The sequence below is a fragment of the Somniosus microcephalus genome, chromosome 4 (genome assembly GCF_052327205.1).
Source record: "Somniosus microcephalus isolate GS21.2 chromosome 4, FLI_Smic_1.0, whole genome shotgun sequence".
In the NCBI taxonomy this organism is placed as follows: domain Eukaryota; kingdom Metazoa; phylum Chordata; class Chondrichthyes; order Squaliformes; family Somniosidae; genus Somniosus; species Somniosus microcephalus.
In genome coordinates, this window is record NC_140990.1 from 321,772,024 (window position 1) to 321,797,595 (window position 25,572).

The 25,572-nt window shown below is 47.1% G+C and overlaps 1 protein-coding gene across 1 annotated transcript in view; it reads left to right on the top strand.

Annotated features, from left to right (window-relative positions):
• adcy5 (adenylate cyclase 5) overlaps positions 1-6,088 on the top strand; it is a 328,357-nt gene extending 322,269 nt beyond the window's left edge. Inside the window, exons 20-21 of the mRNA XM_085986826.1 lie at positions 1,999-2,123; positions 3,297-6,088. Of these exons, the coding sequence (XP_085842952.1) occupies positions 1,999-2,123; positions 3,297-3,425 (254 nt within the window). The 3' untranslated portion in view covers positions 3,426-6,088. The remainder of the gene's footprint in view (positions 1-1,998; positions 2,124-3,296) is intronic.
• The last annotated feature ends 19,484 nt before the right edge of the window (positions 6,089-25,572 follow it).

Genomic DNA, 25,572 nt, shown 5'->3' on the forward strand with positions numbered 1-25,572 from the left:
GTGTGGAGCATAAACACCAGCATAGACCTGTTGGGCCGAACAGCCTGTTTCTGTGCTGTAGGCTCGATGTAATTCTACGTATATGTAATTCTATGTATCCTGTCCTGGAATGTGAGACGGAGCTGAAAGAACCTCCCCGGGTATGGGAGTAGTATTCAAGTCTTGGATGGATTTGAGCTTGATAGAGATGTTGAGGGGTGGTGGTTGTGGGGGCTGGGGATGGGGGGAAGAGGAAACTGAGCTTCTTGAAGGTGACTTCAGTGATGATGGAGATATGGAAGTTCAATTTGAGACGGATGGAGAGAGTTGTGGTGCGTCGGGTAGACTTTAAATCTGATTTTTGAATTACTGTGGAAAACCTCTTGTGTACAAATGTTTCAAACCTGGAAGAAAAAGAATCTGAAGTGGCAGAGAAGCAGACCTGTAGGATACACCGGTAAAAGTCAAATCGTGGGTTTGATTGCACTGGCAATGGGTAATTCTTCATTTCTGAAGTTCTGTTGCTGAGCAGTTCAGGTGAAAGGGGCAAGGCCCCTGGTGCGGAACACCACCAAGATGGACTAGAGTAGGATGGGGTAAATCGAGGAGTTATGATTAGTTGATACTAAGCGTGGGGTTTGAAAGCCTGTTGATCATAGGAACATAGGAACAGGAAGAGGCCATTTACCCCCTCGAGCCTGTTCCACCATTCAATGAGATGATAGGTGATCTGCAACCTAACTCGATAGACCGTAGGAAGGATGTGAAGGCCCTTGAGAGGGTGCGGAGGAGATTTACCAGAATGGTTCCGGGGATGGGGGATCTTAGCTGCAAGGACAGGTTGGAGAAGCTGGATTTGTTTTCATTTGAGCAAAGGAGGTTGAGGGGTGATTTGATAGAGGTGTACAAGATTATGATGGGTTTGGATAGGCTAGACGGGGAAAGGCTGTTCCCACTAGTTGATGGTACAAGGACTAGAGGACACAGATTTAAGGTTTTGGGCAAGAGATACAGGGGGGGAATGTGAGGAAAAACTTTTTTACGCAGCGAGTGGTGAGGACCTGGAATTCGCTGCTGACGGAAGTGGTGGAAGCGGAGACACTCAATGTTTTCAAGGTGAGACTGGATAGGCACTTGAGGGAAATAAACTTGCAGGGCTACAGGGATAGAGCGGGGGAATGGGACTGACTGGATTGCTCTACAGAGAGCCGGCACGGACTCGATGGGCCGAATGGCCTCCTTCTGTGCCGTTATGACTCTATGACCCACCTTTGGCTCATATCCCTTAATACCTTTGGTTAACAAAAATTCTACCAATTAACAATTGACCTAGCATCAACTGCCGTTTGCGGAAGAGTTCCAAACTTTCAACTCCTTTTGCGTGTAGAAGTGTTTCCTAATTTCACCCCTGAAAGGTCTGGCTCTAATTTTTAGGTTGTGCCCCCCTAGTTCTAGACTCCCCAACCAGCGGAAATCATTTCTCTCTATCTACCTTATCAGTTCCCCTTAATATCTTGAAAACTTTGATCAAATCACCCCTTACCCTTCTCAATTCCAGAGAATACAACCCTAATGACATGAATCTTGTCATTCATGTGGAAATGACTAATGAAATAATACCGGGCGGCCTGCCGGTGGTGCTGTCCAGGGAGAGTATAAATACTCGGGCACGGGCCCAGCTTGCTCAGGACATTCTTTAACAGGAACTAGTGAAGGACACAACTAGATCTCCATGTTGAAAAACAGTTGATTAAAGCCTTGTTTAATACTCAGACCAAGTGCCGAGTAGTTTTTTTACGTCACCTAATTTGTGTAATCTTTCCTCGTAACCCCTGGAGTCTAGGTATCATTCTGGTAAACCTACGCAGCACTCCCTCCAAGGTCATGGGAGGAAGGAGGACTGAAAGAGGCGAGGAGCTCCACAATTTGAGGTCCGGAGAAGATTGAGTTACAGTAGAAGGTTTTGTCACATGTCTAAGTGGGCAAAGGTGATTCAACAGTCTCTCCTTTTTCCGTCAGGTCTCAACATTGGTCCTGTAGTAGCTGGGGTGATTGGAGCCCGCAAGCCTCAGTACGATATCTGGGGAAACACTGTCAACGTGGCAAGTCGAATGGACAGTACAGGAGTCCCTGACAGAATTCAGGTAAAGGAAAAAGCTGTGCCCCGTGCCTCCAATGTGAAGTAAAATCGAGCGACATGCAAAACAGGCGCCCGTTTCCCACCGGGCGAGCTATGTGACAATTACCCCCATAGTTTTTGAGATGAAGGTTTAGTTCTTCTTGGAGGTTGTACTGTGGAAACTCAAGCTTTTTGAAATACCTTCTTCCTATTTTGGTGGCTATTTGCCCCTTCCATCTTTGGACACATGCCCAGTGCTGCTTCCCAGCTGAGAGGAGGAGCAACCAAGCTTCTACCAGCCAAGCAATCCACCACCAATGGGTGAGTAAGACTGGTGAGGATAACTCCAGTCCCACACCAACGTGGTTGACCCTTAACTGGCCTCTGAAGCGACCGAGTAAGCCATTCAGCTAAGAACAACAAGGGTTGGGCAATAAAGGCCGGCCTTGCCAGTGACAAGCAAATCCTGAGAATTAATAAAGTTAAAAATAAACCTTCAAAGAAATAAAGCAAAATGCTGGAAATACTCAGCAAAACCATCGTATCTAAAAAGGAGAATAGACAGGTTTTGGGTAGAGTCCCTTCAGCGGAACTGGTGAGCCGTGGCTCAGTGGGCAGCACCCTCGCCTCCGAGTCAGAAGGTTGTGGGTTCATAGTCCCACTCCAGAGACTTGAGCACAAAAATCTAGGCTGACGCTCCCAGTGCCAGTACTGAGGGAGTGCTGCACTGTCGGAGGTGCTGTTTTTCGAATGAGATGTTAAACTGTCTTCCCTCTCAGGTGGACGTAAAAGATCCCGTGGCCACTATTTGGAAGAAGAGCAGGAGAGTTCTCCCCGGTGCCATGGCCGTCATTTATCCCTCAGCCAACAGCACTAAAAAAACAGATCTCATTAAAAAAAAATGGTAAAACAATGGTCGTTATCACATTGCTGTTTGCGGGAGCTTGCTGTGCGCAAATTGGCTGCCGCGATTCCTTCAAAAAGTACTTCATTGGCTGTAAAGTGCTTTGGGATGTCCTGAGGTTGTGAAAGGAGCTATAGAAATGCAAGTTCTTTCTTTATACCCGAAACGTTAGTCTGCCATTTCTCTCTGGGGTCCTGCTGTGTATTTACAGCAATTTCAGATTTCCAGTTTCTTTTCTTTTTAGCTTTATCATCTTCTGTGATCCTTTAACTCAGTGGTTTGTTATCTCCTCAGGTGACTACAGATATGTACCAGGTCCTGTCAGCCGAAAGCTATCACTTGGAGTACCGGGGACTGGTCAAGGTCAAAGGCAAGGGCGAGATGGGTACATATTTCCTGAACAAGGGCCCAGATAGCAGTTAGCAGTGACGGGTGCAGAAAAAAAACACTATGGTGGTCAAGCCCTCGGAATTCCTGCGCCCTACACGTGATAGCGAACGATGGACTAAGGATGTGCAATGTTAGAACCACAGCTGAGTGACATTCTCGACCCCCAACAGGACAAACACCAGGCGGAGAGCTTTCCAAAAAAAAAACACCCAGGAGAACATAGGAACAGAGGAGCAGGAGGAGGCCATTCAGCCCCTCGAGCCTGTTCCGCCATTCAATGAGATCATGGCTGACCTGTATCTGAACTCCATCTACCCGCCTTGGTTCTGCATACCTAATGCACAAAAACCATGCCAGCTCTGGCCAACACAGAATCCAATTGGATAATTGTTCACCTCCTATCACTTTTAATGTCACACAGCCAAAGAATATATGTTGAATAATTAAGCATTCTGGAGACTTGGTGTGCCAGGAACAACCACACACACAGACACACGCACATATACACACAGATACACACACATATACACACAGACACACACACATATACACACAGACACACACACACAGACACACACACATATACACACAGACACACACACATAGACACACGCACATATACACACATAGATTTAGACACACAGACACAGACAGACACACATAAAGATAGACACACAGACACAGACAGACACACATAGACATAGACACACAGACACACATAGACACACACACAGACACAGACAGACACACATAGAAATAGACACACAGACACACATAGACACACATATAGACACACATAGACATAGACACACACAGACACACGTAGACACAGACACACAGACACACACAGACACACACAGACACACATAGACATAGACACACAGACACACATAGACATAGACACATAGACACACACATAGACACACACAGACATAGACACACGGACACACATAGACACACACATAGGCACACATAGACATAGACACATAGACATACACATAGACACACACACAAACACACAGACACACACATAGACACACACACACACACACACACACACACACATAGACATAGACACACAGATACACAGAGACACACACACACACAGACACACACACACAGCGACGTACACAAGCGAGGCCCCTATGGGGTGAAACTTGGAGCCAGCACGAGTTTTAGACGAGCGGCAGCGGGCAGGTTACGGGCGGCCCAGCTTTATTTTCACGTGTTGCGCGAGCGCGGGGAACCGCCGCCTGTACCATTGTGACGTCACTGGCACCCGCCGTGAATGGACACCCACCGAGTGAGAAGAACACCGGGTATCAATTCCCGCCGCGGTACGCCGGCAGCGCAGTAGGTGCTGACGGAGGGCGGGTGACGGCGATTATCCTGACCGCGACGCTCCTCGCTCTGCGCGTCCTCCTTCTTCACAGATTCGACCGCCCACTGGCGCACTGTCGGGACTCCAGACTGTTGAGTTTATAGTTGGGATTAATAGACGAATCCGTTCTACCCGATTGGCCTGACGTGTGTGAAAATGGGAGAACCTTTCAACGCTCTTCCGACTGGGGCTTCCACCCAGCAGAGGAGGCGGAGGAGTGGGGGGTGAATGAACATAAGAACAACATAAGAAGTAGGAGCAGGAGTAGGCCATACGGCCCCTCGGGCCTGCTCCGCCATTCAATAGGATCATGGCTGATCCGAACCTAGACTCACGTCCACTTCCCTGCCCGCTCCCCGTAACCCCAAATTCCCTTATCAGCTAGGAAACTGTCTATCTCCGCTTTAAATTTATTTAATGTCACAGCTTCCACAGCTCTCTGAGGTAGCAAATTCCATAGATTTACTACCCTCTGAGTGAAGAAGTTTCTCCTCATCTCAGTTTTGAAACGGCAGCCCCTTATTCTAAGATTATGCCCCCTAGTTCTAGTCTCACCCATCAGTGGAAACATCCTCCCCGCATCCACCCGATCAAGCCCCCTCACAATCTTTATATGTTTCGATAAGATCGCCTCTCATTCTTCTGAATTCCAATGAGTAGAGGCCCAGAATGGACAAAAAAAACTTTCAAACCCACCACCTTTGTTTTTTTAGTTTGTAATATTACAACTGCGGATTTAGCAGAGCACTAGAATTCTATATTTTGTAAAAAAATAATAATAGCAGATGCTACGTATACCAGTGTATATTCTGATGTATTAAATGCCATTACGAGTACAGAGCACAACGCCCTGTCTCGGTGTAATACACACACTCTCTCTCTCTCTCCCGGTCACGCGTTAATCTCGATTTTTGCAATACGGCTTCATTGCATGCAGGTTCCGAGGACCTATTTATCTTCCCCCGTCCCTCCCCCCACACCAACCCTCCCCTCCCCTCCCCGTGTTCCTCATTTCATTAATAAAACAATATCTGATTCCAAGGGCGCCGCACTTCACCATTGCAAGTACTGTGTGAGCCGCCCGTGAGCAGGAATCAGCCATGTTCAGTGAACGGAGAGGGTCATTCGTGGGTCTCTGACTGCTGGAGTGTAATCGGTAAGGTAAACTTTTGTGATTTATAAAGGTGGGGGGGGGAAATGCACTCTTTCTTTTTTTAATCCACATCTTGCAGACATTATGGTAATTTCCCATGGAAATTGAAAATGTGTTCAATAATTTATTATAAACTGTATTAAACAAAATATTGCTTCACTGGCAGAGTGTCCTGTGTGTCGTTTGTCAGCTGTCTCTGGCTCCAGGATTAGGGATCGATAAGGAAAAACGGCCGTGCTGTAGGTTTTAAGGAGCGTCTTAAAGGAGGAAAGAGAGTGGGAGAGGTTTAGGGAGGGAATTCCAGAGCTCAGGGCCGAGGCAGCTGAAGGCACGGCCACCAATGGTGGAGCGATCAAAATCAGGGATGCGCAAGAAGCCAGAATTGGAGGAGCGCAGAGATCTCAGGGGGATGTAGAGCTGAAAGAGATTACAGAGAAAGGGAGGGGCGAGGCCATGGAGGGATTTGCAAACAAGGATGAGAATTTTGAAATCGAGGCGTTGCTTAACCGGAAGCCAACGTAGGTCAGCGAGCCGGGGGTGATGGGTGAACGGGACTCGGTGCGAGTTAGGACACGGGCAGCCGAGTTTTGGATGAGCTCAAGTTCACGGAGGGTAGAATGCGGGAGGCTGGCCAGGAGTGTGCTGGAATAGTCAAGTCTCAAGGTAACAAACTGCATATTTCCAGAATTTCTGATTCTATTAAACCTTTCCTGCAACGAGTCTTCTGCCACTTCAATTTCCCTCGCTCTCTCCTCCACCACTTTCCCTCGCTCTCTCCTCCACCACTTCTTACTCCTTCACTCTCTCCACCACCACTTTCCCTCGCTCTCTCCTCCACCACTTCTTACTCCTTCACTCTCTCCTCCACCACTTTCCCTTGCTCTCTCCTCCACCACTTCTTACTCCTTCACTCTCTCCTCCACCACTTTCCCTCGCTCTCTCCTCCAGCACTACCTATTCCTTCACTCTCTCCACTGTCACTTCTTTCCCTCGCTCTCTCCTTTTAGTGATGTCATTTGAGAGACAGATATTGGCCATAGTTCCCCAGCTCTTCTTCGAAATAGTGCTGTGGGATCTTTTACGTCCACCTGAGAGTTTAATGTCTCATCTGAAAGATGGCAGCTCCGACAGTGCAGCGCTTCCTCAGCACTGCCCTGGGAGTGTCAGCCTAGATCATGTGCTCCAGTCTTATGGAGTGGGACTCGAACCCACAAACCTGCTGACACAGAGAGGCGAGAGTGCTGCCCACTGAGCCACAGCTGACACCACACAGGCGGAGAAGGAGTGGGTGGCTGTGTAGTGGCTCCGAAACCCATGGTGGCATCCAGGAATGGTGGTTTTGGAGATGCCAAAGGTCATTTAACACAAATTTTCCTGGGCTGGTCGCTGGGGGAAGGATGTACCTGGAGTGAGCCCAGGATGTTCGGAGGCTGGGGTGAATGTCCCATATTGCTTATGGAAAGCGGAGGTGGTTGGGTTGGGTTGGGTTGGGTTGGAGGGAGTTATTGAAGTCCAGTTTATGACAGTGAGTGGCTTCTTTTTTGTGACGTTTTTACGAGTTATGTTGATAAGCATTATTATTCTAGTGGTTTTCCGTGAGGCACATGAGGAACTACTGTATCTTGACAGTTGTGTTTTAATTTCTTTTTACCAGATTGTGATTAGGGGGAATGGTTTTGCTTAATACGATTGATGAGTAACAAAAACAGAAAATAAGCAATTAGGAAGGAAAATAAACACAACTAACAAGGAAGAAGAAACTCATCACACTCTACACTCACAACAGGCACAATAATACTTACATTTTATACAGCGGCTTATCATGTTGGATTGTCACCGTTGTTACATAGGTAAAAAACAAAATGAATCAAACTACAAATTTATTTTAAATGGTATTTGTTAAAATCCTGATTGTACTGAACGACTGATACTGGAGCTCACCTCGTTCACAGGTAGACACTTTCTCCCTCTGCTGGACCAGTGAAGCTGTTGCACTGAGCAGTTTGTTACCCTTTCGACTGGAAACCAATCATAGAATCATAGGAACTTACGGCACAGAAGGAGGCCATTCGGCCCATCGTGTCTGTGTCAGCCAATAAAGAGCTACCCAGCTTAATCCCACTTTCCACCTCTTGGTCCGTAGCCCTGCAGGTTACGGCACTTCAAGTACTTTTCAAAATGCAATGGGGGGTTTCTGCCTCGACCACCCTTTCAGGCAGTGAGTTCCAGACCCCCGCCACCCGCTGGGTGAAAAACATTCTCCTCAACTCCCCTCTAATCCTTCTACCTATTACTTCAAATCTATGCCCCTTGGTTATTGACCCTTCTGCTAAGGGAAATACGTCCTTCCTATCCACTCTATCTGGGCCCCTCATAATTTTATACACCTCAATTAAATCCCCCCTCAGCCTCCTCTGTTCCAAAGAAAAAACTGTTGGTAAAGTTAACACGAGCACTTAAATTTGAAAAAGGTGCAGTGAGCGGGTAACACAATGACATTGTCAATAGCAATCTCCAGGCTTCTGCCGTTCATAGAATCTAAGAATTATATTTATTAAGCCAGGTGCTTGCCTTTACTGTGATTTCCAGGAGGAACATAATGTTCTTGTTCAAATACTTGATTTGCGGAAATAGATACTCAAAAATAAATAGAAACAAAACAGATTAAACTGTTATTACCAACAATGGATTTCTTTTTAAATGAGTTTTAATATTATATACCCTATGTTCATTCACTTATGTATAAAAATTGTGAGGTCAGGTTATCTATCTAGATGTGTTACTAAGTCCCGTTCGCCCATCACACTGTGCTCGCTGACCTACATTGGCTCCTGGTTAAGCAACGCCTCGATTTCAAAATTCTCTACTAAGAGAAATAGGTCCTTCCTATCCATTCTATCTAGGCCCCTCATAATTTTATACACCTCATCAAGTCTCCCCTCAGCCTCCTCCGTTCCACGGAAAACATGGTTGGTAAAGTTGGTAAACAAATCCTTGTTTTCAAATCCCTCCATGGCCTCGCCCTTCCCTATCTCTGTAATCTCTTCCAGCCCCACAACCCCAGATAGTTGCGCTCATCTAAATCTAGCCTCTTGAGCATCCTCGATTTTCATCGCTCCACCATTGGCAGCCGTGCCTTCAGCTGCCTCAGCCCGAAGCTCCGGAATTCCCTCCCTAACACTCTCTGCCTCTCCACCTCTCTCTCCTCCTTTAAGACGCTCCTTAAAACCTACCTCTTCAACCAAGCTTTTGGTCACCTGTCCTAATATCTCCTTATGTGGCTTGGTGTCAAAATTTGTTTTATAACACTCTTTGGGACGTTTTACTACGTTAAAGGCGCTATATAAATGCAGTTTCAGTATTTCCATCTGCTCTTTAATTTTGGAAATAAGGGATTGATGTCAGAATTCTTCCAGGTTTCATTTGGATTTTTTTTTAAACTGCAATGAGGGGGTGGTGGGGGTGTACGTCGTTTCACATCAGCTGTGGCTCAGTGGGTAGCACCCTCGCCTCTGAGTCAAAAGGTTGTGGGTTCAAGTCCCACTCCAGAGACTCGAGCACAAAAATCCAGGCTGACACTCCCAGTGCCAGTACTGAAGGAGTGCCGCACTGTTGGAGGTGCCGTCTTTCAGGTGAGACTGTCTACCCTTTCAGGTGAATGTAAAAATATCCTGCAGCATTTTTCAGATTAGTGCAAGGGAGTTGTCTGTCCATCATTTACCACCTCACCACTAAAAAAAACGGATGATCTGGTCATTTATCTCATTGTGGTTTGTGGGACCCTGCTGTGCAAAAATTGGCTGCTGCACTTGTGTACATTGCAACAGTGACTGTATTTCAGAAGCACTTCATTGACTGTAAGGTGCTTTGGGAGGCCCTGAGGGTGTGTATGATGGGCGCTCGTAAGATGGTCTTCTACAGGCATATAAATAGTAAGAGGAGGGGTGGAGCCAATTAGGGACCAAAAAGGAGACCTTTGCATGGAGGTAGAGGGTATGGCTGAGGTACTACAGCAAACTTTGTGATATCCGGCACCGACGGGACCGAGCTGTTGCCGTCCCATCCAAACTGCCGGACAAACCAGCGCTAATGTTAAAACATACGGAAGCTTTTGAGCTCCGTATCTAGCAACAAACCCTGTTGCTTAGCAACAGCTTCTAAACAGTTGGCCGTAGCTTGCAAGCGTCTCTGTAGCTAAGCAACAGCTTTAGCGAGACCTTGCAGAGCCTGACTGGTGTAAAAAAAGCAACGAAAAGAAAAAAAACTTACTGAACCAACTCCTGAATTTTGCCGGTGGATCGAGCATTCCGGACAGTTAACCTCCGAATAAACTAAAGTTTCCTGTAAATGAGTATTTTGCATCTGTCTTCACCAAGGAAAAAGATGCTGCCATAGACATAGTGAAGGAGGAGGTAGTAGAGACACTTGATAGGACAAAAATTGATAAAGAAGAGGTATTAGAAAGGCTGGCTGTACTTAAAGTAGATAAGTCACCAGGAGTGAATGGGATGCTTCCTAGGATATTGAGGGAGGAAATCACAGAGGTACTGGCCATAATATTCCAATCCTCCTCAGATACAGGGGTGGTGCCAGAGGACTGGAGATTTGCAAATGTCACACCATGGCTCTAAAAAGGGTGCAACGATAAACCCAGCAACTGCAGGCCAGTCAGTTTAACCTCAGTAGTGGGGAAGCTTTTAGAAACAGTAATCAGGGACAAAATTAACAGTCACTTGGACAAGTGTGGATTAATTAAGGAAAGCCAGCACAGATTTGTTAAAGGCAAATCGTGTTTAACCAACTTGATCGAGTTTTTTGATGAGGTAACAGAGAGGGTTGATGAGGGTAATGTGGTTGACGTAGTATACATGGATTTCCAAAAGGCGTTCGACAAAGTGCCACATAATAGGCTTGGCAGCAAAGTTGAAGCCCATGGAATAAAAGGGACAGTGGCAACCTGGATACGAAATTGGCTAAGTGACAGGAAACAGAGAGTAGTGGTGAACGGTTGTTTTTCGGACTGGAGGAAGGTATACAGTGGTGTTCCCCGGGGGTCGGTACTGGGACCACTGCTTTTCTTGATATATATTAATGACTTGGATGTGGGTGTACAGGGCACAATTTCAAAATTTGCAGATGACACACAACTTGGAAGTATAGTGAACAGTGAGGAGGATGGGGATAGACTTCAGGAGGACATAGACAGGCTAATGGAATAGGCGGACACGTGGCAGATGAAATTTAACACAGAAAAGTGTGAAGTGATGCATTTTGGTAGAAAGAGTGAGGAGAGGACATATAAACTAGATGGTACAATCCTAAAGGGGGTGCACGAACAGAGAGACCTGGGGGTATGTGTACACAAATCATTGAAAGTGGCAGGGCAGGTTGAGAAAGCAGTTAAAAAGGCCTACGTGATCCTGGGCTTCATGAATAGAAGTATAGAGTACAAAAGTGTGGAAATTATGATGAAACTTTATAAAACACTGGTTCGGCCCCAACTGGAGTATTGTGTCCAATTCTGGGCACCGCACTTTAGGAAGGATGTGAAGCCCTTAGAGAAGGTGCAGAAAAGATTTACGAGAATGATTCCAGGAATGAGGGACTTCAGTTACGTGGATAGACTGGAGAAGCTGGGGTTGTTCTCCTTGGAGCAGAGGAGATTGAGAGGAGATTTGATAGAGGTGTTCAAAATCATGAGGGGTCTGGACAGAGTAGATAAAGAGAAACTGTTCCCATTGGCAGAAGGGTCAAGAACCTGAGGACACAGATTTAAGGTGATTGGCAGAAGAACCAAAGGCGATGTAAGAAAAAACATTTTTAAGCAGCGAGTGGTTGTGATCTGGAAGGCACTGCCTGAAAGGGTGGTGGAGGCAGACTCAATTGTGGCTTTCAAAAGGGAGTTGGATAAGTACCTGAAGGAAAAAAAATTGCAGGGCTACGGGGAAAGGGCAGGGAGTGTGGGACTAGCTGAAGTGCTCTTGCAGAGAGCCGGCACGGGCTCGACAGGCCGAATGGCCTCCTTCTGTGCTGTAACCATTCTATGATTCTATGGTCCCGCTTCCTGCTCAAGTCTGGTTGCTGGAATGTCATAAAAAACGAAAATGCTGGAAACACTCAGCAGGTCAGGCAGCATCTGTGGAGAGAGAAACAGAGTTAACGTTTCAGGTCGGTGACCTTTCATCAGAACTGGACAAAGTTGGAGATGTAACAGGTTTTAAGCAAGTACAGGAACAGGGAAAGGGGGAGGGGAGGAAAGAACAAAAGGGAAGGTCTGTGATAGGGTGGAAGGCAGGAGAGATTAAATGACCAAAGGATGATGGGGCGAGGCACAAGGACAAGTAAAGAAACAAAAGGTGGGTCTAGAAGAGGTGTATATATTTCTCTCTCTCCACAGATGCTGCCTGACCTGCTGAGTATTTCCAGCATTTTCTGTTTTCATTTCAGATTTTCAGCATCCGCAGTATTTGGCTTTTGCTGGAATGTCATCCTGGGAATCCCCTGCCGCCACTCCATGTTGCCTCTCTACGGTTGCACGATTAATGAGCGTGCATGTCGCTTCAGGTGGCATTTTGACTTAGAGCCACAACATGCAACAGTTACGTGTAACATTAGAAGCAGTCTTTAGCGAGCACTAGGCACAAAGTTCACGCTTAAATGTTATGGGTTTGGAAGTTCAGGTGCGAGAAAAAAGAAGACTTTCCACGACCTTGGGACGTCCCAAAACGCTTTACAGCCAATGAAGTACTTTTGAGGTGAAGGAAACGCGGCAGCTAATTTGCGCACAGCAAGGGCCCACAAACAGCAATGTGATAATGACCAGATAATAGTGATGTTGGTCAAGAGATAAATATTGGCCCAGGACACTGGGGGGAACTCCCCTGCTCTTCTTTGAAATAGTCCCATAGGGTCTTTTACGTCCACCTGAGAGAGCAGATGGGGGCCTCGGTTTAACGTCTCACTCAAAGGACAGCACCTCCAACAGTGCAGCACCCCCTCCCTCACTCCCTGGAGCACAATCCTGATTTATGTGCTGAAGAGGAACTAATTGGATAGCTCCAAATATGCCTCCCCGCCTCTTCCAGCAGGCATTCATTCAGTCGTCATCGAAGGGGGGAGTGTCACTGCCAACCTTCCAAAGGCGTTCTTCAGTGCAGCCAAACCAGATCACTCCGTTACAATGGAGCAGATTCCTCATAGCAGCAAGACCTCGATTTCAAAATTTTCATCCTTGTTTTCAGATCCCTCCATGGCCTCGCCCCTCCCTATCTCTGTAACCTCCTCCAGCCCCACAACCCTCCAAGATCTCTGCGCTCCTCCAATTCTGGCCTCTTGAGCATCCCCAATTTTTAATCACTCCACCATTGGCGGCCATGCATTCAGCCTAGCCCCTAAGCTTTGGAATTCCCTCCCTAAATCTCCTGCGTCTATCCTTTAAGACACTCCTTAAACCTACCTCTTTGGCCAAGCTTTTGTTCACATAGAAACATAGAAACATAGAAGATAGGAGCAGGAGTAGGCCATTCGGCCCCTCGAGCCTGCTCCGCCATTCAATGAGATCATGGCTGATCATCCAAACTCAGTACCCTGTCCCTGCTTTCTCCCCATATCCCTTGATCACTTTATCGTTAAGAAATATATCTAACTCCTTCTTGTATATATTTAATGAATTGGCCTCTACTGCCTTCTGTGGTAGAGAGTTCCACAGGTTCACCACTCTCTGGGTGAATAAATTCCTCCTCATCTCTGTCCTAAATGGCTTACCCCTTATCCTTAGACTGTGACCCCTGGTTCTGGACTCCCCCGCCATTGGGAACATCCTTCCTGCATCTAGTCTATCTAGTCCTGTTAGAATAGGAGCAGGAAATAGGCCTTACGGCCCCTCGAGCCTGCTCCGCCATTCAGTAAGATCAGGGCTGATCTTGTTCCTTAACTCCACTTTCCTGTCCGATCTCCATATCCCTTGCTTCCATTAGTGTCCAAAAATCTATCAATCTCAGCCTTGAATGACTGAGCACCCACAACCCTTTGAGTGAAGAAATTTCTCCTCATCTCAGTCCTAAATGGTTGACCCCTTACCCTGTTTCTATGACCCCCCTACTCACTTTTTTTTATTCATTGATGGGATGTGGGTGTCGCTGGCTAGGCCTGCATTTAGTGCCCATCCCTAATTGCCATTGAGAAGATGGTGGTGAGCCGCCTTCTTGAACCGCTGCAGTCCATATGGTGTAGGTACACCCACAATGCTGTTAGGAAGGGAGTTCCAGGATTTTGGCCCAGTGACAGTGAAGGAACGGCGATACAGGTCCAAGTCAGGATGGTGTGTGGCTTGGAGGGGAACTTGTAGGTGGTGATGTTCCCATGCGTCTGCTGCCCTTGTCCTTCTAAGTGGTAGAGGTCGCGGGTTTGGAAGGTGCTGTTGAAGGAGTTTTGGCGAGTTGCTGCAGTGCATCTTGTAGATGGTGTACACTGCAGCCACAGTGCGCCGGTGGTGGAGGGAGTGAATGTTGAAGGTGGTGGATGGAGTGCCAATCAAACGGGCTGCTTTATCCTGAATGGTGTCGAGCTTCTTGAGTGTTGTTGGAGCTGCACTCATCCAGGCAAGTGGAGAGTATGCCATCACACTCCTGACTTGTGCCTTGTAGATGGTGGAAAGGCTTTGGGGAGTCAGGAGGTGAGACACTCGCCGCAGAATTCCCAACCTCTGGCCTGCTCTTGTAGCCACAGTATTTATATGGCTGGTCCAGTTCAGTTTCTGATCAATGTTAACCCCCAGGATGTTGATAGTGGGGGATTCAGCGATGGTAATGCCATTGAATGTCAAGGGGAGATGGTTAGAGTCTCGCTTGTTGGAGATGGTCATTGCCTGGCACTTGTGTGGTGCGAATGTTACTTGCCACTTGTCAGCCCAAGTCTGAATGTTGTCCAGGTCTTGCTGCATATGTCCTAATAGCTCCTTAAATGGCTCGTGTTAAATTTTGTTTGATAATGCTCCTGTGAAGTGCCTTGGGAGGTTTTACTACCTTAAAGGCGCTACCTAAGTGCAAGTTGCCGTGGTTGTTTTAGGAGTTGCTAGCTCAATGAATCCTCACGCCGCTCCATTCACTGCATTCAGCTTGTGGAAAAACAGGAAGCTCATTAGAGCTATAACGATGCGCAGACCTTGCTGTTTCTGGCTCCAATTTTGTCAGGGGTGCTGATTCGGCCCTTAGCACGAGGTATCTCCGATGATGTTGATTGAGAGATAAATATTGGGCCAGGACACCGGGGATAACTTCCCTGCTCTTCTTCGAAATGGTGGCCGCGGGATCTTTTACGTCCACCTGAGAGGTGCAGACGATGGGCCTCGGTTTAACGTCTCATCCGAAAGACGGCACCTCTGACGGTGCAGCACTCCCTCAGCACTGCCACTGGGAGTGTCAGCGTGGATTTTTGTGCTCAAGTCTCTGGAGTGGGACTATGAGCCTGCGGCCTTCTGACTCAGAGGCGAGAGAGCGCTACCCACTGAGCCACGGCAGGAGCGTGGGGGTGGAGCGTTTGGAGGTGGTGAAACCGCCAAGAATATGTCCAACCATTGTTGGTAACCCTACGGTCAGACTGTAACCATGCTGAGCTCCCAGCATGAATGGCATCTGTCACTGGGGTGGACGGGGTGGGAGGCTGGCTGTTTCGGAGGGTGTGTGGGATATCTGCTGCTGCCTGTAAGCCTTTAGCAGTCTGGGGAGATTATACTTGTGGATGAATTTTCTCTGCAAATCCGTTCAAGTTGTGGGGGGAACAAAACAGCAACAACCTGTGTCTATATATAGCGTCTTTAACATAGTAAAACATCCCAAGGCGCTTCACAGGAGTGTTATAAAATAAAAAATTTGACCGAGCCACATAAGGAGATATTAGGGCAGGTGACCAAAAGCTTGGTCAAAGAGGTAGGTTCGAAGGAGCGTCTTAAAGGAGGAAAGAGAGGGAGAGAGGCGGAGAGGTTTAGGCAGGGAATTCCAGAGCTTAGGGCCTTGGCAACAGAAGGCACGGCCACCAAAGGTCGAGCGATTATAATCAGGGATGCTCAAGAGGGCAGAATTAGAGGAGCGCAGATATCTCAGGGTGGTTGTGGGGCTGAAGGAGATTACAGAGATAGGGAGGGGCGAGGCCATGGAGGGGGTGACAGCGAGCATGGAGGGGGTGACAGCGAGCATGGAGGGGGTGACAGCGAGCATGGAGGGGGTGACAGCGAGCAGGGAGGGGGTGACAGCGAGCATGGAGGGGGTGACAGCGAGCATGGAGGGGGTGACAGCGAGCATGGAGCGGGTGACAGCGAGCAGGGAGGTGCTCTTCCACTTATCTCGGAGGAAGAGGCCTGCCAAAGAAACTAAGGCTGTGTGGGTACAGCTGGCAAGGGATCTCCAGATCTGTGTGCAGATTGGGAGACTGTTTCTGTGTATTGATGAAATGCCATCCTTGTTGGAAAGCATTAAAATGATTTGAAGCCAAAATGTTGGTGTTATGCCATCTGTTCTTTTGCCTTAGGCAGCTCCAGATTGCGGGCTCCGCCACACTTGCGTTGTCAGGTTGGTGGCCTGAGTGAAAGGAGGCCAGAGAGTCATGTCCATTGTCAATGATGCCCTAGGATGGAGCCAAGGACATGTGCCAACTTGGGCAACCTATGCAAATCTGGGCAGGATAAGTTCATCCCTTGCATCCCGAGCTCTGACCTCCTCCTCCTCCAGATCCTCCTCCTCCTCCTCAAATGAGATCCATGCAGAAAGAATTGGAATGGTTTCCATGCTGCTTGTAGATGCCTCCTTTGGGGAAGCGCTCATTGCAAGCGGGGGGAGGGTCTTCCAAGGAGGTCCCACAGTTGATGGAGTCAAGCTGCAGCACCTCCGACTTCGGAAGGCCTTCTAAAAGTGCTCAGAGACCTTTTAAAGTCAAGGTCTGGCACCTGCAAGCAATCCTTGCTGCAATAAACGATGTCTTGTTAGACCTGCAGCAGTGAGGAGACCACCCACGAGTCAACCCACAGGGTTACCTGGCGTGGTTTAGGAGGTGTATGGATCACACCGAAAAGCTGGAAAAATCATGCGGGTCGCTCAAAATAGGCTTAGAGAGGCCATTAACAAGCATTTAAGGATGTTAAATAGCGCAATGGCCAGCTGGCGGCGAGAGCGTTTCCCGACCTCCAAAACCGGCACCGAAAAATCCCACGGAGGTGGGTTGGAGGCGGGTTCCGAACCTGACCTCTTTCAATCTGATTTTCCCACCTTTCCCGCCTCCAAACCCACCTCCTCCGACGTCAGAAAATTGCCCCCCAAGGTTGCGAACAGTGTGGTTCAGCCTCAGACAGACGTTAGGGAGAGGGATGGAGTCAGTGGCTAGGGAACGGAGTTTGTGGCAGGGACCAAAAACAATGGTTTCGGTTTTCCCAATATTTAATTAGAGAGGCATAAAAGAGCAGAAAATATCATTGATGCCTCTTTAGACACAGTGCGGCAGAGCAGAATGGCCTAAAGGACACATTCCACATCAATGAGATGGAGCTGCATATTAATGTTGTGTCAACAGCCCAGAGGGTTTGACTACAAGTGAGGAAAAAGTGCAGCGACTTCACCAGGTTAAAAAAAGACTTGCATTTATATAGCGCCTTTCACGACCTCAGGACGTCCCAAAGCGCTTTACAGCCAATGATGTACAGGTGCACGACCCCTTATCCACACTTCCGAAAACCGAAATTCTTTTCGTGGAGCGTCTCTCGGTATTTCCAGTGTAAAAGCTTGAGCAGCTTGCACGGGAGGGGCCTGCACCAGCGCGATCGGAGATCGCGAGTGCCGGCAAAAGAGCCCGGCACCGAGGAGAAGTGCCGGGTGTAAGGGGTCGTTTTAACGAGCTTGTGGTGTGCAAGATCGGTTTTTGATTTCACACTGCTCGTGAGCGGTTCCGAAGCGCTCCCCCCTCACTGGTTCTAGACACTAGGCTTATTGCCAGACCACCTTGATGTGTTGGCCCAACTTGTGACTCGGAAGACAAATGGATCAGGTGAGACAAGGTAAGTTTTAAATCAAAGGTATCTTTATTTTAAGGAGAATAAAACATAATGAAGAAACAATGCAGACAAAAATCATGAACACGCCTCTCAATGGGAACTAAAATTTAACACACAAGAGTTACTTTGACTATCATAATACATCAATTCTAGATCAGCGATATAATAAAACGAGGGTGGAGAAAGCGCACGGCACAACGAAGGATGAATAACACTCCCGAATTACAAAGCCCTTAATATTTAAAAAAAAACTCCCGTCTCTAAGTATACCTCAACTAGATCAGCTAGGTGGAGTTGGGCCTTTATGCTCGCCAGGGTTTTAAAAAAACTGTCCTTGACCTTGGTGCTCCTGTATCGTCCGGGATCTCCAATCTTCCTTATGGGACCGGCTCCTGAACCTGCTCGAACTTGTAGGCCCTCCGTGCTCCTCGAACCGTAATCGAACCTCTCCACTCGCTCTGCCTTTTGACCTCGTGTCTGTGTGAAACTGTCTTTTTGTCTCTTTTCCCCCAACAGTTATACTGTTTTCTTGCTCTTATCTTGGCGCCAAATCAGGGGTTTTCTTTTGTTAAAGTAATGGGCAGGCTGCTTTGACAAAAGCGGGTACTTTATTTTAATGTCTTGTTAATGAAACTAATGGGATCTGTCCTGTGTCCCTCTGAGTTTGGTACAGATAATAGGTTTTGTCTGTGCTCTGCGATTTCAGAGATGGGTTTGCGTTTTGCTAGCAATTAACACACCTTGAGGTGTAAATACTTTTGTTTTGACTTCGTTACTACTGTAACCATTTTACCATATCAATTGCAGTCAGTTGGAATCTTCTAATCGGTGGCGACTCAGGTTTCTTTAAGATACTGCAGTGGTATGTCCTTCTAAAATGAGTCATGTGATCTGCCAACTCCATCTTGTGTTCATAAAATGTGGCCATTTCAGGGGTTTTACAATGTAGACTGTATTTTCCTGGATTTTTGCGAATCCTACACGGGCTTTTGGGACACAGCCGGCACTGCCCGGGGGGGGGGGGGGCTCAGGAGGCCGGGGACGGCGGCGCGAGGAGGTGCAGGCAGGCGGCCAGCAAAAAAGCATTATCTGTTCTGAAATCCGAAAAATTCCGAATTCCGAAACACAGCTGGCCCCAAGGGTTTCGGATAAGGGATCGTGCACCTGTACTTTTGAAGTGGAGTCACTGTTGTAATGTGGGAAATGCGGCAGCCAATTTGTGCACAGCAAGCTCCCACAAACAGCAATGTGATAATGACCAGATAATCTGTTTTAGTGATGTTGGTTGAGTGACAAATATTGGCCCCAGGACACTGGAGATAACTCTCCTGCTCATGTTCAAAAATTGCCATGGGATCTTTTACGTCCACCTAACGGGGCCTTGGTTTAACGTCTCATCTGAAAGACGGCACCTCCGACAGTGCAGCGCTCCCTCAGTACTGCACTGGGAGTGTCAGCCTAGATTTTGTGCTCAAGTCTCTGGAGCGGGACTTGAACCCACGACCTTTTCACTCAAAGACAAGAGTGCTGTCCACTGTGTCACAGCTGACACCCAAGAGGGGAAATATGGAAAAAAATAGAGTGGAGGGCTGGGGCGGTGGTGCAGGGGGTTCCAATGCACTACTGCACTACGTGTAGTGACTTGAGAGCCTTGAGCACAAAACCCAGACTGACACTTCAGTGCCGGTACTGAGGGAGCGCTGCACTGTCGGAGGTGCCGTCCTTTGGATGAGACGTTAAACCGTGAGACCTGCCCTCTCAGGTGGACATAAAAGATCCCGTGGCACAATTTCAAAGAGGAGCAGGGGGGAGTACTCCTCGGTGTCCTGGCCAATATTTATCCCTCAATCAACAATATTAAAACAGATCACCTGGTCATCATCACATTGCTGTTTGTGGGAACTTGCTGTGCGCAAACTGGCTGCCGCGTTTCCTACATTACAACAGCGACTACACTTTTAAAGTACTTCATGGGCTGTAAAGCGCTTTGGGACGTCCTGAGGTTGTGAAAGGCGCTATAGAAATGCAAGTCTTTCTTCTCTTTTAATTCCTATCTCTCACGTGCAATGAGCAGATAGCTTACTGCTCTGCTAATGCTGTTCTATAACCATTAGCGGAGAAACGTACACCAGTGACCCGTGACTCTATCTCCTACTTGTCCTCTCTGTGTGCACACCTCGCAATCAGTAACCCAATGTGTTGGCGCCACGCCAACATTGTAGCAACGGCTTATTTGACTGCATTTATAATTTGCCTTGTTACTGTAATGTTTTCGAACTTGGCACTTAATCTACAATTCCTTGAACCATTATTAGTTAGTTAAACATGTCTGAATTGACAGTGTGAGTAGCATATGTGCTAGGACAATACTTATTTCATTTGTAATTAGTTACACCTCAGTAAGTTTTATCGTGATCTGAATTTGAAATTTTACTTCTGCGTTTTAAATTCTGGGGCAGCTGTTTAGTTTTGTCCTTGTAAGTCAATGAGAGTGCATTTAGGCCCTGCAGGTGTGATCAAACACCTTAAACACTCCAAAATTAATTTGTCATTGTTGGAAATAGAAGATACCTTAGCAACAGTAAGCACTGATGAACTGTGATGCTTTGTGCAGTGTGGAGTAGCCAAGTAGAAACATGGATAAAAAAAAATTAAGTGGAATGTTACATAGAATTTACAGCACAGAAACAGGCCATTTGGCCCAATAGGTCTGTGCCAGTGTTCATGTTCCACACTTGCCTCCTCCCACCCCTCTTCATCTAACCCCATCGACATAACCTTCTATTCCTTTCTCCCTCATGTGTTAATCTAGCTTTCACTGTTTACAGTCAATTATTTGAACATACTTTGAGGGGGGAGAGGGTGAACAGCCAGAGGTCGTTGTCCATATCGGTACCAACAACATAGGCAGAAAGAGGGATGAGGTCCTGCCGGCAGAGTTTAGGGAGCTAGGAGAGAGATTAAAAAGCAGGACCTCAAAGGTAGTAATCTCCGGAGTACGCCCGGTGCCACGTGCTAGTGAGTACAGGATAGAACAGATGAATGCGTGGCTGGAGAGATGATGCAGCAGGGAGGGCTTTAGATTCCGGAGGCATTGGCACCATTTCTGGGGAAGGTGGGACCTGTACAAGCTGGACGGGTTACACCTCAACAGAGCCGGGACCAATATTCTCGCGGGGAGGTTTGTTAGTGCTGTTGGGGAGGGTTTAAGCTAGCTTGGCAGCGGGATGGGCACCAGTATATTGGAGTAGAAAAGAGGAATAAGGTGCATAAAAGAATGATTGTGTTGGATAGTACTAGAGAGGATAGTACTAGAGGCGGTAGTAGTACCATATTAGATAGGAGCAGACTAAGAAAGACTGAAAAATTCAAAAATGGGTTTAGAATGCATGTACGTAAACGCACAAAGTGTGGTGAATAAGGTTGGTGAGCTACAAGCACAATTAGCCGTGTGGCAATATGATGTTGTGGCAATAATGGAAATGTGGCTTAAAAATGGTGAGGTCTGGGCACTTAATATTCAAGGGTACAAAGTGTTCAGAAAAGATAGGGAAGGAAAAAAGGGAGGTGGGGTGGCAGTGCTGATTAAGGAAGACATTGTAGTGTTGGAAAGAGAGGATGTTCTTGAGGGGACAAGGACAGAATCCATTTGGTTAGAGCTGAGGAGCAAAAAGGGTCTGATCACGCTATTGGGGGTATTCTACAGGCCTCCAAATAATGAGGGAGGTAGAGGAGCAAATCTGCAGGGAAATCACAGAGATATGCAAGAGCTATAGAGTGGTGATATTGGGGGACTTTAATTACCCAATTGGGATAATGCTAGGATAAAGGGAAAGGAGGGGGAGGAATTTCTGAAATGTGTTCAGGAGAATTTTCTTGTCCAATATGTTCTTGGCCCAACTAGGAAGGAGGCATTGCTGGATCTGGGGCTGGGGAATGAGGTGGGCCAGGTCGACCAAGTGTCTGTGGGACAACACTTGGGTACAAGCGATCATTGTATCATAAGATTTAGATTAGCAATGGAAAGGAAGGAACAATCTAGAGTGGAACTTCTAAACTGGAATCGGGCTAACTTCAATGGGATGTGAAAGGATCTAGCCAAGGTAAAATGGAACCAAAGACTGACAGGAAAAACTGTAACAGAACAATGGGTGATCTTTAAGGAGGAGATGTTCCAAGTACAGGCTAGGTACATTCCAACAAGAGGGAAGGGTAAGGGAACCAAAGCAAGGGCTCCTTGGATGACGAGGGGGGTAGAGAAGATGATGAAACAAAAAAAAGAGGGTGTATGATGCATGTCAGGTGAATTCTTCAAGGGAGAACCAGGCCAAATACAGTAAGTTGAGAGGGAATGTGAAGATGAAAATAAGATTGGCAAAGAGAATATGAGAGTAGAATGGCGGTTACATAAAAGGGAACCCAAAAATATTCTACCGGCAAGTAAACTGTGAGTAAACAGTACTAGATGTAATATCTCCAAGTTTGCAGACGACACAAAGCTGGGTGGGCATGTGTGCTGTGAGGAGGATGCAGAGAAACTCCAGTACGATTTGGACAGGTTGGGCGATTGGACAGATGCAGTATAATGTGGATAAATGCGAGGTTATCCACTTTGGTGGCAAAAACAGGAAGGCAGATTATTATATGAATGGCAATAGATTGGGAAAAGGGGAAGCGCAACGAGACCTGGGTGTCCTTGTGCGCCTGTTGCTGAAGGTAAGCATGCAGGTGCAGCAGGCGATTAAGAAGGCAACTGGTATGCTGGCCTTCATAGCGAAAGGATTCGAGTACAGGAGCAAGGATGTTTTGCTGCAGTTGTACAGGGCCTTGGTGAGACCACACCTTGAGTATTGTGTGCAGTTTTGGTCGCCTTATCTGAGGAAGGATGTTCTTGCCATGGAGGGAGTGCAGCGAAGATTCACCAGACTGATACCTGGGATGGCAGGAATGACGTATGAAGAGAGATTGGGTCGATTAGGCTTATATTTGCTAGAGTTTAGAAGATTGAGAGGGGATCTCATTGAAACTTATAAAATTCTAACAGGACGAGACAGACTAGATGCAGGAAGGCTGTTCCCGATGACAGGGGAGTCCAGAACCAGGGTCACAGTCTAAGGATAAGGGGTAAGCCATTTAGGACTGAGATGAGGAGGAATTTCTTCACCCAGAGAGTGGTGAACCTGCGGAATTCTCTACCACAGAAGACAGTTGAGGCCAATTCATTAAATATATTCAAGAAGGAGTTAGATATATTTCTTAAGGCTAAGGGGATCAAGGGATATGGGGGGAAAGCAGGGACAGGGTACTGAATTTGGATGATCAGCCATGATCGCATTGAATGGCGGAACAGGCTCGAGGGGCCGAATGGCCTACCCCTGCTCCTATCTTCTATGTTTCTATGTAAGTGGGTAGTAAGAGGTAGGGTGGGGCCTATTAGAGACAAAGAAGGTGATATATCCTTAGAGGCGCAGGGCAAAGCTAGAATACTCAATGAGTACTTTGTATCGGTGTTTACTAAGGAGGTGGATGCTGACAAAATATCAGTAGAAATGGAAAAGGTAGAAGCAATGTAAGGGGTGAAAATTGATAGACAGGATGTACTAGAAAGGCTGGGTATGCTTGGAGTGGATAAGTCGCCTGGTCCAGATGGCTTGCATCCCAGGTTGCTAAGGGCATTGGGGGAGGACATAGCGGAAGGGCTTGCCATAATTTTCCAATCGTCCCTAGATGCGGGGGAGGTGCCTGAGGATTGGAAAGTGGCAAATGTGATACCATTGTTCAAGAAAGGGTGTAAGGACAATCCTAGTAACTACAGGCCGGTCAGTTTAACATCAGTGGTGGGTAAAGTTTTAGAAACAATAAATCAAGGAAAAAATTAACGGGAGAGGTTTAAGCAAATTAAGGAGAGCCAACACGGATTTGTAAAAAGCAGATCGTGTTTGACTAATCTAATTGAATTTTTTGATGAAGTAACAGGGAGGATTGATGAAGGGAATACAATGTATGTTGTCTACATGGATTTTCGGAAGTCATTTGACAAAGTACCACATAGAAGGCTGGTTAACAAAATTGAGGCTCATGGAATAGTTGGGTCAGTGTCAGCTTGGATAAGGAATTGGCTTAAGGGCAGAAAACAGCGAGTTGTGGTAAATGGCAGTTTTTCAGACTGGAGGATGGTAGACAGTGGTGTTCCCCAAGGGTCAGTGCTGGGGCCACTGCTTTTTTTGATATATATATAAATGACCTGGATATTGGAATAGAGTACAATTTCTAAATTTGCTGATGACACCAAACTTGGGGGTGTGGCAAACAGTGATGATGATACCAATCGACTGCAAAAGGACATAGAAAGGCTAGCAGAATGGGCAGACAAGTGGCAGATGGAATTTAATACATAGAACTGTGAGGTGATGCATTTTGGCAGAAGGAACAGGGAGAGGCAATATACACTCAATGGCACAGTTTTAAAGAGTGTGCAGGGACAGAGGGACCTGGGAGTTAATGTGCATAGGTCCCTGAGGTGGCGGGACATATTGGGAGTGGTTAGCAAAGCATATGGGATCTTGGGCTTCATAAATAGAGGTATTGATTATAAAAGTAGAGAAGTTATGCTGAACCTTTATAAAGCGCTGGTTAGGCCACAACTGGAGTATTGTGTCCAGTTCTGGTCACCACACTTTAGGAAGGATGTGAAGGCCCTTGAGAAGGTGCAGAGGAAATTTACCAGAATGGTTCCGGGGATGGGGGAATATTAGCTACAAGGACAGGTTGGAGGAGCTGGATTTGTTTTCATTAGAGCAAAGGAGGTTGAGGGGTGATTTGATAGAGGTGTACAAGATTATGAGGGGCTTGGATAGGTTAGACGGGGAAAGGCTGTTCCCACTAGTCAATGGTGCGTACAAGGTCTAGGGGACTCAGATTTAAGGTTTTGGGCAAGAGATAGAGGGGATGTGAGGAAAAACTTTTTTACGCGAGTGGTGAGGACCTGGAACTCGCTGCCAATGGAAGTGGTGGAAGCGGAGACACTCAATGTTTTCAAGGGGAGACTGGATAGGCACTTGAGGGAATTAAACTTGCAGGGCTACGAGGATAGAGCGGGGGAATGGGATTGACTGGATTGCTCTACAGAGAGCAGGCATGGACTCGATGGGCCAAATGGCCTCCCTCTGTGCCGTTATGACTATGACTAGCAGATACCTTATGGCAATGCTTGTGGTGAGTTTATAGCCTATTTGGCATGACCTGCCTTTCATAAACCCACTTTGGCTCAGATATATTGCCTCCACTCTTGCCAGATCTCTTGAATTGCTCTCTTTGTAATAGCCTAACATTTCTCTCATTACAGATGCTGACCTCACAAACCGATGCTGTAATTTCTTCTCGAATTCACCCCACTAACTTATTAAAACATTAGCCACTTTCCTTTCTGAACAAAATAGGGCTATTTTTAACTCCTGGCCAGGGGTCGTGCAAATGGGGACGGAGGCAGACGGCAAACCATCAGGCCGCCCTCCGCAACATGAAGCTGGAGGGCATTTAACCTCCCCGGCCCCACCTGCACAGGCTAGCTGGTCGGCATCACGGGAGTGGGGTTGCATACGTTCCGAGG